We start from the raw sequence: 14,876 nt of genomic DNA, 5'->3' as shown, positions 1-14,876 counted from the left end.
AGATATAAAATTTGTTATGATTGTATGTTAGATGAGCAAATAATGATATCTCTTAATGAGAGATATCGCTAATGAGGACAAAAATAACAAGATATTACTTTGTCTCATTCGATTTTTTCTATACGTTTTGCTTACGATGGAATCGTATGCACGATGCTCGATTTCTTGAATGGTGAGCATGCGTGCGTACTGCTATGTTACGCTCTGATGTTTAACAGATAATTACGAAATTAGCACAATTGTGTTAATTGTGTTTATATTCTGTGTTATATTCTTATATACCCACAGAATAAATAAAAATCTTTTTAGAAGTCTCTCTCTTATTAATTCATTTTATATTTAAAGTTAAACAGGATATTACAATTCTTACCCAATTTCATTGTGTGTTATTTTTATCCTTAGAGGTAGAAACAAAATAAAAAATGATACTTTAGACAAATTGATATAATATTATATATTGTTAATTTTGATGTTGTCTAATAATATAGGTTTATTATTGTATAAGATTCATTAAAAAATTTTACATAACTTATAGAAGTTATAAAATCGAAAAGACAAACATCGTTTGTTCCTAGTTTCTCCTATAGACTAATGGAATATTCGTTTCTCTGGAGATTTAAAATGTTTAAAATCTCACTCAAGATAGTTCTCGTTTTTTTTTTGCTTTTCAATAGATCTATTTTTTATTTCTGTACTATATGGATTGCACTAAAATTTTTTTTCTCGCTTTTCCGTCCAATATCAAACATATACCTATCTCATTTTAAATAATCTATCTTTTTTTAAGTTTCAAAAGTGTATACTAGTTCAACCACAGGAAACAGAAACCTAACATTGTAGCGGAAACTATTATTAGAAAATAAAAATTGCGCGCTATACACGTATCCAATCAAAACAGATATTAGCTAGGATTAATAAAAAAATACCATTAAATTTTAACCTCAAGTTATCATATTAGTAAGACGATATTTCTTACAAATGTATTTATTATATTTGACACACAGTATATATAAGCAAATAAAAGACTTCCATACAATAAAAATTTATTTTTACTATTAAATATTAACATATAAGGTTTTGTTTCTATATACACATATACATTCACATATATCTAATGCTAAAATATACACACAACAGAATACGTTTTATATAAATACGTTAAGTATATATTTTTTATTTTTTAATTTGATTATCTTCTCTTAATTAGATTTTTTATGCGATATCGTTTGTAACCTTTTTATTGCAAACTTGATTGGTAATTAAAAATTGTATTAAAATTAATAGATATGTAGTTATGTTACTCACTACCTAAAATTAAAATTATATATAAATAAGCAATACACATTATCTAAAATAAATAATTATTCACTCACCGCAACGACAAGCGTTGCGTCTAGTATAAGACCCTTAGCAGAAAATGTATTTTCTCGATTTAGTACTTGCAAGGAAAACAGCTGCAACTACAAAATATCAGATTAGAAGATAATTAAGTACAAAATTAAGAAATAATTACTAACACAGATTTAATATATAAAGTTTGACATGCGAAATATTTTCAGAAAAATGTACAAATCAAATTTTATTGTTTTATTTACTTCATCTTTGATTTGTTCATCCATAATATTATTCAGTATTTCATGGACGTTGGTACCGACCCTTATTGCCTCATCCTTGCCTGTATCACAAGCCCATCCCATCAATGATATTTTGGTGCATTGATACATCAAAGATATTATCAATAACATATTATAAAGCATGTAGTTTATTTTCGTGTTATCTATATAATTAATTATATAAAAATACAGATAAAAGGTAATTTCAGCAAAAGTCATAACTATAGTAGCAAGAAGCTGTAGACTGAAAATCATATTCAACATTTGCACTGTATTACTAATCACCAAATGCTTTTTTCTCAAAACTTTAAGTTCCGTTAGTAAGAATGGATATCTCTGTTCGTGATAAATTCTCCTCAAAAGATGCGGTTCGTCGCTTATCACGAGCTTTTGTAAATTCTTTAGATTATTATTGACTTCCTTAAAACAGGCTTTTAATACGCATACGCAATTTATATATAACATATCCATTTGAAATACTACAAAAGTGATGTACTGTACAAGAATCATGTCTGCGATACCATGATCCATTATAAAATAATAAAATGTTGTTCGTCTAATTAAATAAATAATACCAAAAATATCTTTAGCGTGAATCAGTTTAGATAGCTTTCGATACGAATCAGGGGACAGTCTTAAAGAGATTTTCATTATATTTTGAAGTAAGCGCATCCGAGGATTGTTCAAAATGTACGTAATAATCCCGATAAATCCGCCGAGTATATAAAAACAATTGCGTTTAAGAGTTAGAGGTATGTTACCAAAATTGATCGTTCCAGTAATGTTTATCATGTACAGCATTACTAGTTCATAAATACAGAAAACGCAAGTAATGAAGGTTGTCAGAAAATAGCTTTGTTTCGTAGTTTCAAAAATTGAACCGTTGATGCGATACGGAAATATTCCAAATATGCGGCTAAAGGTGAAGCAAGGATACATAAGCGATTGAAAGTCCGTAGCATGGAACAGCTGCCATTTTTGCCACACTTTGCACTTTATGTATTTTTGAAATTTCAATGACATATTTGTCGTTATCGGTAAAACAAAAGTTCGCAACAACTTATATCATATAACAATTTGAATTATATTGTCCAAAAATGATTACTCTTTACACCTTAGCGTTAACACAAGCTTTACTGTGAGAATTTATTTTTGTATATAGTCTTCGAGATTATTTGATAAGGATTCTTTATCAATCTACACTCGGCCAGTTTCCATTTAAAACTGCAAGCAATTGCAACATCGAAACAATACCTAAGTCAATTGTTAGTCATAAAGTAACCATGGTACTCTTCGATCGGTAATCATCACCTTCGATGTGCAGCGTAGGGGAGACCAGAGACAAATGTTTCACAATAAATGTAATATGAAAAATAACAAATGTTATAGAAAAGATATCAATCGACCAATAATTTTTTCCTTTCATTTTTACACGTCAATCACACCCTTCCTTTCACCTTAGTTTTTGACAATACAAACTCTCTGTTTTTGTTTGCATTGTATTAAATAGACATTAGATTTTTAAAGATAGGTATAAAATTTGTTATGTTAAAAGCATGTAATGATATCTTAATGAGAGATACCGCTAATGAGGAAAAAGGTGACAAGATGTTACTTAGTCCCATTCGATTTTTTCTATGCGTTTTGCTTACGATATCACACGATGCTCTATTTTTTGAATGATGAATATGCGTGCATATTGCTATGCTTCATTCGATCTGACTTTTGACAGATAATTACGAAATTAGCGCAATTGAGTTAATTGTGTTTATATTCACTTATAGAGTAAGTAAAAATCCCTTTAGAAGCATCTTTCCTATTAATATTATATTTAAAGTTAAACAGGGTATTACAGTTTCTACCCAATTTTATTGCGTGTTACTTTTATTCCTAGGAATAAAAATAAAAAATAACAAATAATACTTTAGAAAAATTGATGTAATATATTATTAATTTTTCGTTTCAATTATGTTGTCTAATAATATAGATTTACTATTGTATAGGATTTATTGAAAAATTTTATAACTTATAGAAGTTATAAAATCGAAAAGACAAACGTCGTTTATTCCTAGTTTCTCCTATAGACTAATAGAATATTCGTTTCTTTGAAGATTGTTTAAAATCTCACTCAAGATAGTTCTTGTTTTTTTAATGCTTTTCAATAGATCTATTTTTTATTTCTGCACTATATGGATTGCACTAAAATTCTTTTTCTCGCTTTTTCGTCAAATATCAAACATATATCTATTTCATTTTAAGTTTCAAAGTGTATACTAGTTCAACCACAGGAAACAGAAACTTAATATTGTATCGGAAATTATTATTAGAAAATAAAAATTGCGCGCTATACGCATACCTAATCAAAACAGATATTAGCCAGGGTTAATAAAAAAATACCATTAAATTTTAACCTCAAGTTAAATCATATTATTAAGACGATATTTCTTACAAATGTATTTATTATATTTGACATACAGTACATATAAGCAAATAAGAGACTTCCATACAATAAAAATTTATTTTTACAATTAACATATAAGGTTTTGTTTCTATATACACATATACATTCACATATATCTAATGCTAAAATATACACAAGAGAATACGTTTTATATTTAAATATATATTTTTTATTTTTTAATTTGATTATCATCTCTTAATTAAATTGTTTATGCGATATCGTTTGTAATCTTTTTATTGCAAACTTGATCGGTAATTAAAAATTGTATTAAAATTAATAGATATGTAGTTATGTTACTTACTATCTAAAATTAAAATTATATATAAATAAGCAATGCACATTATCTAAAACAAATAATTATTCACTCACCGCAACGAGAAGCGTTGCATCTAGTATAAGACCCTTAGCGGAAAATGTATTTTCTCGATTTAGTACTTGCAAGGAAAACAGCTGCAACTATAAAATATCAGATTAGAAGATAATTAAGTACAAAATTAAGAAATAATTACTAACACAGATTTAATATATAAAGTTTGACATGCGAAATATTTTCAGAAAAATGTACAAATCAAATTTTATTGTTTTATTTACTTCATCTTTGATTTGTTCATCCATAATATTATTCAGTATTTCATGGACATTGATACCGACCCTTATGGCCTCATCCTTGCCTGTATCACAAGCCCATCCCATTAATACTATTTTGGTGCATTGATACGTCAAAGATATTATCAATAACATACTATAAAACGTATAGTTTATTTTCGTGTTATCTATCCAATGATTTATATAAAAATATAGAGAAAAGGTAATTTCAGTAAAAGTTATAACTATAGTAGCAAGAAGCTGTAGACTGAAAATCGTATTCAACATTTGCACTGTGTCACTGATCACCAAATGCTTTTTTCTCAAAATTTTAAGTTTCGTTAGAAAGAATGGATATCTCTGTTCGTGATAAATTCTCCTCAAAAGATGCGGTTCGTCGCTTATCACGAGCTTTTGTAAATTCTTTAGATTATTATTGACTTCCTTAAAACAGGCTTTTAATACGCATACGCAATTTATATACAACATATCCATTTGAAATATTACAAAAGTGATGTACTGTACAAGAATCTTGTCTGCGATACCATGATCTATTATAAAATAATAAAATGTTGCTCGTCCAATTAAATAAATAATACCAAAAATATCTTTAGCGTGAATCAGTTTAGATAGCTTTCGATACGAATCAGGGGACAGTCTTAAAGAGATTTTCATTATATTTTGAAGTAAGCGCATCCGAGGATTGTTCAAAATGTACGTAATAATCCCGATAAACCCGCCAAGTACATAAAAACAATTGCGTTGAAGATGTAGAGGTATGGTACCAAAATTGATCGTTCCAGTAATGTCTATCATGTACAGCATTACTAGTCCATAAATACAGTAAACGCAAGTAATGAAGGTTGTCAGAAAATAGCTTTGTTTCGTAATTTCAAAAGTTGAAGCGTTGATGCGATACGGAAATATTCCAAATATGCGGCTAAAGGTGAAGCAAGGATACATAAGCGATTGAAAGTCCGTAGCATGGAACAGCTGCCATTTTTGCCACACTTTGCACTTTACGTATTTTTGAAATTTCAATGACATATTTGTCGTTATCGGTAAAACAAAAGTTCGCAACAACTTATATCATATAACAATTTGAATTATATTGTCCAAAAATGATTACTCTTTACACCTTAGCGTTAACACAAGCTTTACTGTGAGAATTTATTTTTGTATATAGTCTTCGAGATTATTTGATAAGGATTCTTTATCAATCTACACTCGGCCAGTTTCCATTTAAAACTGCAAGCAATTGCAACATCGAAACAATACCTAAGTCAATTGTTAGTCATAAAGTAACCATGGTACTCTTCGATCGGTAATCATCACCTTCGATGTGCAGAGTAGGGGAGACCAGGGAAATGTATCATGATAAATGTATGAAAAATAACAAGATGTTATAGAAAAGGTATCAATCGACTAATAATTTTTTCCTTTCATTTTTACACGTCAATCACACTCTTCCTTCACCTTAGTTATTGACAATACAAACTCTCTGTTTTTGTTTATATTAAATAGACATTAGACTTTAAAGATAGGTATAAAATTTGTTAAATAAGCATGTAATGATATCTTAATGAGAAATACCGCTAATGAGGAAAAAGGTAACAAGATGTTACTTTGTCCCATCATTCGATTTTTTCTATGCGTTTTGCTTACGATGGTATCACACGATGCTCTATTTTTTGAATGATGAATATGCGTGCATATTGCTATGCTTCATTGAATCTGACTTTTGACAGATAATTACGAAATTAGCGCAATTGTGTTAATTGTGTTTATATTCACTTATAGAGTAAATAAAAATCCTTTTAGAAGCATCTTTCCTATTAATTCATATTATATTTAAAGTTAAACAGGGTATTACAGTTTCTACCCAATTTTATTGCGTGTTACTTTTATTCCTAGGAATAAAAATAAGAAGTAACAAATTATACTTTATAAAATTGATGTAATATATTATTAGTTTTTTGTTTCAATTATGTTGTCTAATAATATAGATTTACTATTGTATAGGATTTGTTGAAAAATTTTACATAACTTATAGAAGTTATAAAATTAAAAAAGCAAACGTTACGTTTGTCCCTAACCTCTCCTATAGACTAATGAAATATTCGTTTGTCTGAAGTTTGTTTAAAATCTCACAAATATCTTTTGTTTTTTTTAATAGATCTATTTTTTATTTCTGAATTCTCTTTCTCGCTTTTGCGTCAAATATCAAACATATACCTATCTCACTTTAAGTTTCAAAAGTGTACTAGTTCAGCCACAGAAAAAAAAACCTAAGAGATCTAATATCATAGCGGAAATTATTATACATTAGGAAACAAAAATTGTGCGCTATACATACGCGTTACTGAGAGTCAGCACGTTATCGGTCTGGAACATTCATCGTGCCATTGTAGCTCGTCTTTTTATCTCCGGCCATTTGACGCTAGTGATATCTACTCGCTTCTTTCTTCATTCTTCCCTAACTCCACAAACGAATGCTCACTCGGATATATTACGCTCATCCGGATATATTACGTAACTCGCTGCGTCCGAGAATCCACTTCCTCTCTGTGGGTCGATACAAAACGCGCGCGTGATATGAAGGTTCGACACAAACGCATGGGAAATGTCGCAAAATAAGAAACGCTTCAATTAAATAAATTAAAATGTTATGACACTTTGTTCGATATTCGTAGTAGGATTTTTATATTTAAGATGGCGTCTACGATGAGGCTTTAAGGCATAAAATTTAAGCTTTAAGCCTCAAGCCTGAAGAAATTGATCAATCACAATCGAAAGTGAAGAAGATAATCGATTATAATGAAATAATTTCTTACAACTTAAGATTTAAGTTTGAGTTTTTATGCCTTAAAATCTCATTGTAGACACCGCTTTAGACTGTCTTAAGTACAATCTTAAGATGTCATAAATCAATCAGAGAGCCGTATTATCTTTTCCGCGTTGAAATTACGTGGATAAAGTAGTTGAGTCATCAAGCCAAAGCATCGACTGTATTTCTATATTATTGCACAAATCTTTTCGCCAAACACGTTTTAAAATTTTAAAAGGTTATTACGTCCCGGGATTCTTTGGACTCCAGCATTCAGGAGCCGTTGGATCCATGGCTCGTTGCGTCCTCTAACATTCCGATATCTTTCGTTCCGGCCCTACCATGAGATGATCGAGACTTGGAAACGATCCTCGCCGTCATGCCTCGTCCGAGATGGTTCCCGGTGTTTGGCATCGGTATGCAATAAACAGTGGTCGGCGGATACCGAAGAGTCGCCGAACTATTCGCGCAATGCCAACATAAGCCGATGCGCGGAGAAGTCGGTCCAAATCGCGGGCGTTCGATGTCCGTGGCAGAGATCGGCGGTCGTCACGTGACGTATACGTACTTCTGGAAGTCCCGTCATTCAAGTCTTCTCTCTTGTCGTCCCTTCTCGTCTGACGAGAACGCACCGGACAAGCCGACGATCAGAGGTATTTAGAGAATGCATTTTCAGTTCAGCAGGGAACGCTCTTTATTAACTCTGTCACGGAGAGTATATTTTCACTCTTGCGGAAATCGGTGCGGTTCCACAATATTACATATTTTCAGAGTGATTACAGATAGATTTTTTTTAATTTATAAAAACAAATTTTATATTCAAATTTCGGAAAATTCAGGATATTGCCATTTTTATCACTCGAAGAGACTCGCGCACACACGAGTTTGTCGAAAAATACTTTGACGATTTTGAAGATTGATGACAGTTTGAAAAGTTATAAAACAATGATAACGACATTTTCTTCACATAAAAGTATAAAAATTGATTATAAATTTTAGAAGAAGCAATCTGTGCGTGCTCACTTTCGAGCAGTCATACAATATTTCGTAAATGGTTGTAATCGGTTTAGCTCGTCTAGTTGTGTATAGGATTTACATACGTATGTATACACATAGCTTTAGATCCTTCTGTAGAACGTAGAGATTGAAAAAGATTTTTTGATGCCTCAAAATGCTTCGTAAATATTCGCCCGTTACATTTCCGCGAATGCAAAATGCAATCTCTTTTCGTGTCCAGAAATGAAGAAAAAAATATCGAAGATAACTGGAAGCTGTAAAGTCCGTTCCACGTGAATGTAAAGGTAATTGTACAGAAACACGTGCTTTCGTAGTTAATAAATTATGAATTATCACATAACTCGATTGGGCTGAATTTGTTAATCTATTTGCATAAATGCGTCTAAAGAGAAGCTCGCTCGCGTAGCATAGTTATTCGTCTGTTTCCATTCAAAGTGATCATTAAAGATTCAACCGTGTTAGACTCGTTGTCAGCATTATATAATCACTGCAAGCTCGACTGCAAGTAATCACGTTAATTTTCCATGATACAGTCACGCTCATTGGCCATTATTTTCGATATCCATTCTTATCGTACAATCGTCACGACGTGTCATAATCCGATTCTATGTATAACCGTACGAAGCCACAAATAAAGTTCCCGCATTTTCGCTACCATCCCCATTGATCGGATTAACGCCGGAGACTGAAGAAAGGCTGATCGTTAAAAATGCTGCCGAATCCGGCGGGCGACGTACGGGCCGCGAAATTTTTCATGCTCGCACGCGCAAAAAGTAGACATTAATCCCACCGCGATAAACAACTTGGGACCGGGGAAGAGAGAAAGAGGTAAAAACGAACCGGTGCGGGACAGACGGCCATGTTGCGGCCGAGTTCGCCTATCGTCGATGCGATACTCGCCACGAGCGAACGAGCGGGCAAACCCGACTCGACGCGACTCGACGCGACTCGACGCGACGCGACGCGACGCGACGCTGATTTATCATGCCTCGACGTACGACGTAGACGGATCGAGGACGCTCCGGGATAAAACGGATCGCCAGCAATTGGCGGTGGCAGTTCGTGAGTTGTCGCGCGACCGCACACACCACGTTGTTTACGCTCCCTTTCTTTCTCTCTTTCTCCCTTGCGTTATTTTACCCGGGAGACAAATAAAACTTGGTTAATAAATAAATGCATAACTATATATAGAGCACGAGGCGAGCGAGCGGACACGCGCCGCAAACGCGCGCCGCATCGCGCCGCGCCGCGCCGCGCCGCGCCGGGCAATTTATTTCCTGGGTCTCGCTCTGTATTAACTGCCCGCCGAGTTTTCCACCATCGTCGGCTGCGTTTTCTCCGTCGCGAACTTCTCCTTCTACTGACTTTGCTCGAGGAAAGTAATTAACTACGAACGCAAAAAGAAACACTATTTCATTAGAATATTTTTGCTCTAGGGTATTTTAAAAGTAAAAGGCGAATATACGTACATATACATATACATGAAACGCAATAAAAAAAGAGAGTGATTATGTATATAAAAATAAGTCGGGGTAGCGAGACGATAATGTATTTTGTCCACGAACCGTCGAAAAAAATCGATTTCGATGAAAAATTTGATGAATATGCAAATACAGTTGATTAACTAACGTTTCATACTCATTATTTTCGAAATGTTCTGATCTTATTATTTGTAAATATAAATATGTATTAATTCTACCTAACTTTCAATTTGTTGTTAAGTCATCGTGATAAGTCACGATATAAAAAGAAAATAGAAAAAAAATAGAGATACCGCTTGCATATAGAATTGTACATTAATAATTTTACAAGTAGACGATATAGAAGGCGACTTTCCAATTATTTAAATAAATGAATTTGTTTGTTTTACTGCAAAAAGTAAAACAAACATTAACCGACTATACATATAGGTTTGCATCAACAAATGTGACAAAGATAAATAATCTGTAAAAACTTGCGTAATGTTATTTCCATGCCACATACATATTGTATATCATTGTATTTAGAAAATTTACAAAAATACAAATAATAAAGGCAAATATGTTTATCAAGTAGTACATAAATACATTTCAAAATTCGATCTATTCAAAAACAACGTAAAATATTCGTACAAAATATATTGTTTTTATTTAATTTATTACGAAAAAAAGTTATACTCTGAATAGTAACTTAATTAAAAAGTATTCTTTTACAATAATATTCACAGTAATAAGTTTCTTGTGACTAGAAAAAATAAGCGATAATAAGCAAGTAAAGTTCGAGCGAATAAAGTTTCAACAATAATTTTAGGACAAATTATTAAGTATTATTTATTAAGTAATAAAAATTAATCAAAACTATATATGCGCGTACATGATATTTCGCGAATGAATAAAAATATATCAATTATCGTCAGTGAAATATACATTAAAATTATAACATTTAATATAATAGTAAAATAAAATATTACAGTAATTTTCGATTGAAAATTCAAGCATCCCCCCCTTCACATTTCGCATACGCTCGAATTAACTTGCGTCTCTCGCCTTTGATTTTTCGACGCATTCGCCGCTGTGTTCCGATAAAACCGAATAAAATATCGATGGCGTTATCCCGGCTGGTCGGTGACGATGCTCCACCGCATTGACTTATTGCACTTCGACGCGAACGTGGACGTATCGGGCTTATACGTCGTGAGGTTGCGACAGCGCAAAGCTGAAAGCGCATTGTCGAAATTGTCGATTGTAGGTGGCAGGCTCCCCCAACACTGCGCTATCTGCGCTTACTGCTCATTTGCGCGGCTGACCGACCGAAAGCGGTTAACGGATAAATTCCGACCAAGGCCCGCGGCCTCTCGTATCGGCAACATCGCTCGTTGTGACGTGGATCTATCGTAAGTCCATCAGTGATAAATTTTTCAGAGGGTTATAACACATAACACACACAACACCGGTACACACATACCGGTCGCCCTTTTAACGTGCGAAAAAAGATTGCCTTCGCAGGAGCCAGCGTAAGGCAAAATATCACTCGCTTTTTGTGAAAATCCGTTTAGAGAACTGACGTATGGAAAACAAATCAGAGTCAAAGTTAAAATTGTGTAAGCAAAAATAACTCTGAGGTCTTCTTATTTTTTGTAGAGTAATGAATAGTAGTTTATTGCACGATTTTTCAATTTTCGAGAAGAATAACAACGTGCGCAAACAAATCTTTACAAACAATACATATGAATGGAAAAAAATTGATTTTGTATATTAATAACGTATGATCTATAAAAGCTAACCCGACGAACATTTTTGTTCCATCGTGGTCACTGCAGTTAACATTTAATTGATGATATTGAATTAAAAACAAAATTGAATTTGTTTACACACGTTGACATAAATTGAGGAAATTTACATTTCCGTAAAATATTTAATCAATTCTGTATCGTAGTTCATACCAAGTTATTAATCTTTTATTATTTAATTAAAAAAAAAACATGCCGTAGGGTGTTAAATTTTACATTAACTTAAATAACAATTAAGTTCAATAGAGAGAATTACATTTTTTATTTTTATTTTTCTGAACTACACATTTCCATTAAAATTACTACAAAACGTATCATGGAAATATGTTTTGAAGAATTCAGATGGAAAACTAAAAAATATATTATTTTGCAGGCAATTTCGAAAGCAGGATCAATAACCAATCTTGTTTGATACAAACAGGTATATGTTGTCTAATGTGTGTCATATATTTCGTTTGTAGTCGGTACTCAATCTTCCATTATACATATATATATATATAAGACTCAAGATTATATTGCGGTAACGTACTCTATATTGTTCAAGAAGCGTAAAACGAGATCGTTAGTTTCTTAATTCTTATCGGAATAAAGATTAACTAAGATGGAAGAGGCGCGATCAACTTTAATCATCTCGATCGACTTCGCTCTGTTTTATAATAATCGCGGAGAGATGAGGGAAGACGAGCAAATTCAAAGGAACAAATACACAGTTCCCAAAGTTGCGAAACCAGGGTTTCATTATAAGGGACGTTATAAAGGATATTATTGGCTCAATGGACTCGACAAGAGTCACTCCGACGACGGGCGGTTCGAGTTACGTCTTCGACGCGAAAAATATTTCAGAGAATAATTCCGCGTCTATCCGCCGACGGTGAACCGCGAAACGTGAGCGTGGCGGAGAAGCGCGGCAATCGTCTGTCTGCAACGATATCCGCCGACGCTGACTTATCACGCTTCGACGGACGACGTAGACGAATCGGGGTTGCACGTTCCGAGGGCGTACGCCGTAAGGTCGCGACGTGATAAAACGGATCGCTGAAATAGTAAAAGCCAGCCCGCCGAAGACAACTTATCGCAACAAACTGTCGCGTATTTATTTACATCCCGCGTTTCACGGAAGCGTCAGTTGATCTACGCGAGCTTACATCAAACGTGAACTTGCGCCTCACGTTCGACTATGGGTACCTACTCAAGTACGCACTCTGCTACATTAAGTGCGATTACTTTTTTATACGGACCACTTTCAACGGCTGAAATAGAACTTCCCTCACGTAATGCTTCACGGTGCGAAAGCTTTCGTTTGTACTGGTATTATACCAATTCTTCAGTTGTTTCTCATTCGAGAAACGTTAAATGCTTTTTGTTAAATGTAATTATGTTCTTCATTTTCTTTACTTCAATTGATTAACTTTATTATTTTGTGCATAATTAATTGTTCGTTGATTTCATTATTAAAGTTTGATTATCGAAAAATATACATTGTCAAAATGTCAAAATAAAATACAGAATAAGTTATTATTTAGAAATTATAATTAATATTTTATTATTTACTTATTCATTTGTATTAATTTACTTGTATTGAATTCACCTTAATATTTCTATACGCAGAATAATTCAAGGATCTCTCTAAATTACACAAAAATCAATGATTATTGACGTCTTATAAATGATCAAGTCTTATTTGAAATATTTATTTTCTAAAATAAAATTTATTTCCTCAATTGATTAAATCCAAGTGTCAATAGTATAGCGACGTAATGTCGAAATTGCAGCGCAAGCTGCACCGTAGCGAATTTGTACGTATAAGTAGTGCGCGCGCTTGTTCGAAAGAGAGAGAGAGAGAGAGAGAGAGAGGAAGTTGCGACTCATCGTTGTCGTCGTCGTTTGCACGACGATACGAACGGGTTAGCGTGAGGCTGAAGAACGAGGCTGCCGGGAGAGGCACTTTGTTCTTCTCGCGGCTCGTTCTCCCGCGTGTCGGTGCACCCCGCGTAACGTTTGTCACGAAAACAGCCGTGAAATGTATGCGCCCCCATTCACCAGGCGACAGTACCCCGAAGGAGTTCTTTAGTCATTTCTCCCGGTCGGCGCACGTAGAGAATCCGACAGCTTCTCTCCCTCCTCTTCATGTTCTTGTTTCAGGACAGGAGGGATACACGCTTGGCATAACGCGAAATACCTCCCCTCTTTCTCCGCCGCTAAAATATTAACTCCATTACGCGGCGACACGACGCCGCTCCACTCGTTCGACCGAAATCGCTCTCCATTTTGCGAGAAACAAAAACGACTTCAAGTTGGACGGGCGCGTAAGGATTTGCTTCGTGGCGCGTATCGTACCTTCTCGACAGTTTCGGCGACAGATTCAAAGACCGATTCGTGCAATCGTACATAATAATGCAGCGGATTAAATGTGAATATTCAGCACTCTTGAGTGTACCTTCTATTTCTTTTCAAATTAAACTGTTAATTGTTCTGTGACAGTGTAATATTGGAATATTGGAGTATCCATAATTTACTACTCTCTCGATATGCATATTTTTTATGTATGTAAAAGTCTAATTCTGTAATTTTGTTATCAAATAATAACAAGTAAGATGCTGTGAAATAAAATATTTATATAAATGTGTTCATCAATAATTAAGATTGGATATTGAAAAAAATATTCAAATCAACAGGTATGTAACAAATTATAGATACGTAATATTGCTTTTAGTAATAAAATGTTTTGAAACAATTATATATAATATTATATTAAAATTATAATGAATGACTTTCTATATTTTTATGTTTCATTATTAAATTTAGTTAAATTATAATTTTTAAATATACTTTATGTCTTAGAACTATGTTCTATCATGTTTTATTTAAAATATAATACGTAAATAATTCAGAATTTTTTAAGTATCAAAGGATCCACATAAAATAATCTATAAAGTGTCATCCTTTTAAATATATATCTGCATAAATATATATATATATATATATATATATATATGTGTGTGTGTATGTATGTATGTGTGTAAATTTAATTATAATTACTTATTATTTAAAATACATTTATATATAAATATTTTATCTTTTTTTTCTTCATATTTGATTCAAACT

General features: G+C 33.0%; 2 protein-coding genes across 2 annotated transcripts; both read right to left on the bottom strand.

Annotated features, from left to right (window-relative positions):
- Positions 1-69: 69 nt before the first annotated feature.
- On the bottom strand, positions 70-3,471 carry LOC105153502 (uncharacterized). Its single transcript, XM_087409485.1, has 3 exons — positions 1,596-3,471; positions 1,374-1,460; positions 70-1,308 (listed from the first exon to the last, which is right to left on the bottom strand). The coding sequence occupies exons 1-3, from the start codon at positions 2,634-2,636 to the stop codon at positions 1,213-1,215; spliced, it is 1,224 nt and encodes a 407-aa protein (XP_087265611.1). The 5' UTR covers positions 2,637-3,471; the 3' UTR covers positions 70-1,212.
- Positions 3,472-3,940: 469 nt separating this feature from the next.
- LOC147908606 (uncharacterized) lies at positions 3,941-10,322 on the bottom strand. The gene is made up of 3 exons (XM_087409486.1): positions 4,666-10,322; positions 4,444-4,530; positions 3,941-4,378 (listed from the first exon to the last, which is right to left on the bottom strand). Exons 1-3 carry the CDS (start codon positions 5,704-5,706, stop codon positions 4,283-4,285), a joined length of 1,224 nt encoding a protein of 407 aa, XP_087265612.1. The 5' UTR covers positions 5,707-10,322; the 3' UTR covers positions 3,941-4,282.
- Between the last annotated feature and the right edge of the window lie 4,554 nt (positions 10,323-14,876).

Source organism: Acromyrmex echinatior, chromosome 9 (assembly GCF_024713525.1).
Source record: "Acromyrmex echinatior isolate Ae372 chromosome 9, ASM2471352v2, whole genome shotgun sequence".
Taxonomy (NCBI): Eukaryota; Metazoa; Arthropoda; class Insecta; order Hymenoptera; family Formicidae; genus Acromyrmex; species Acromyrmex echinatior.
Note: the sequence above shows the minus strand (reverse complement) of the source record. Positions and strands in the feature narration are given on the sequence as shown.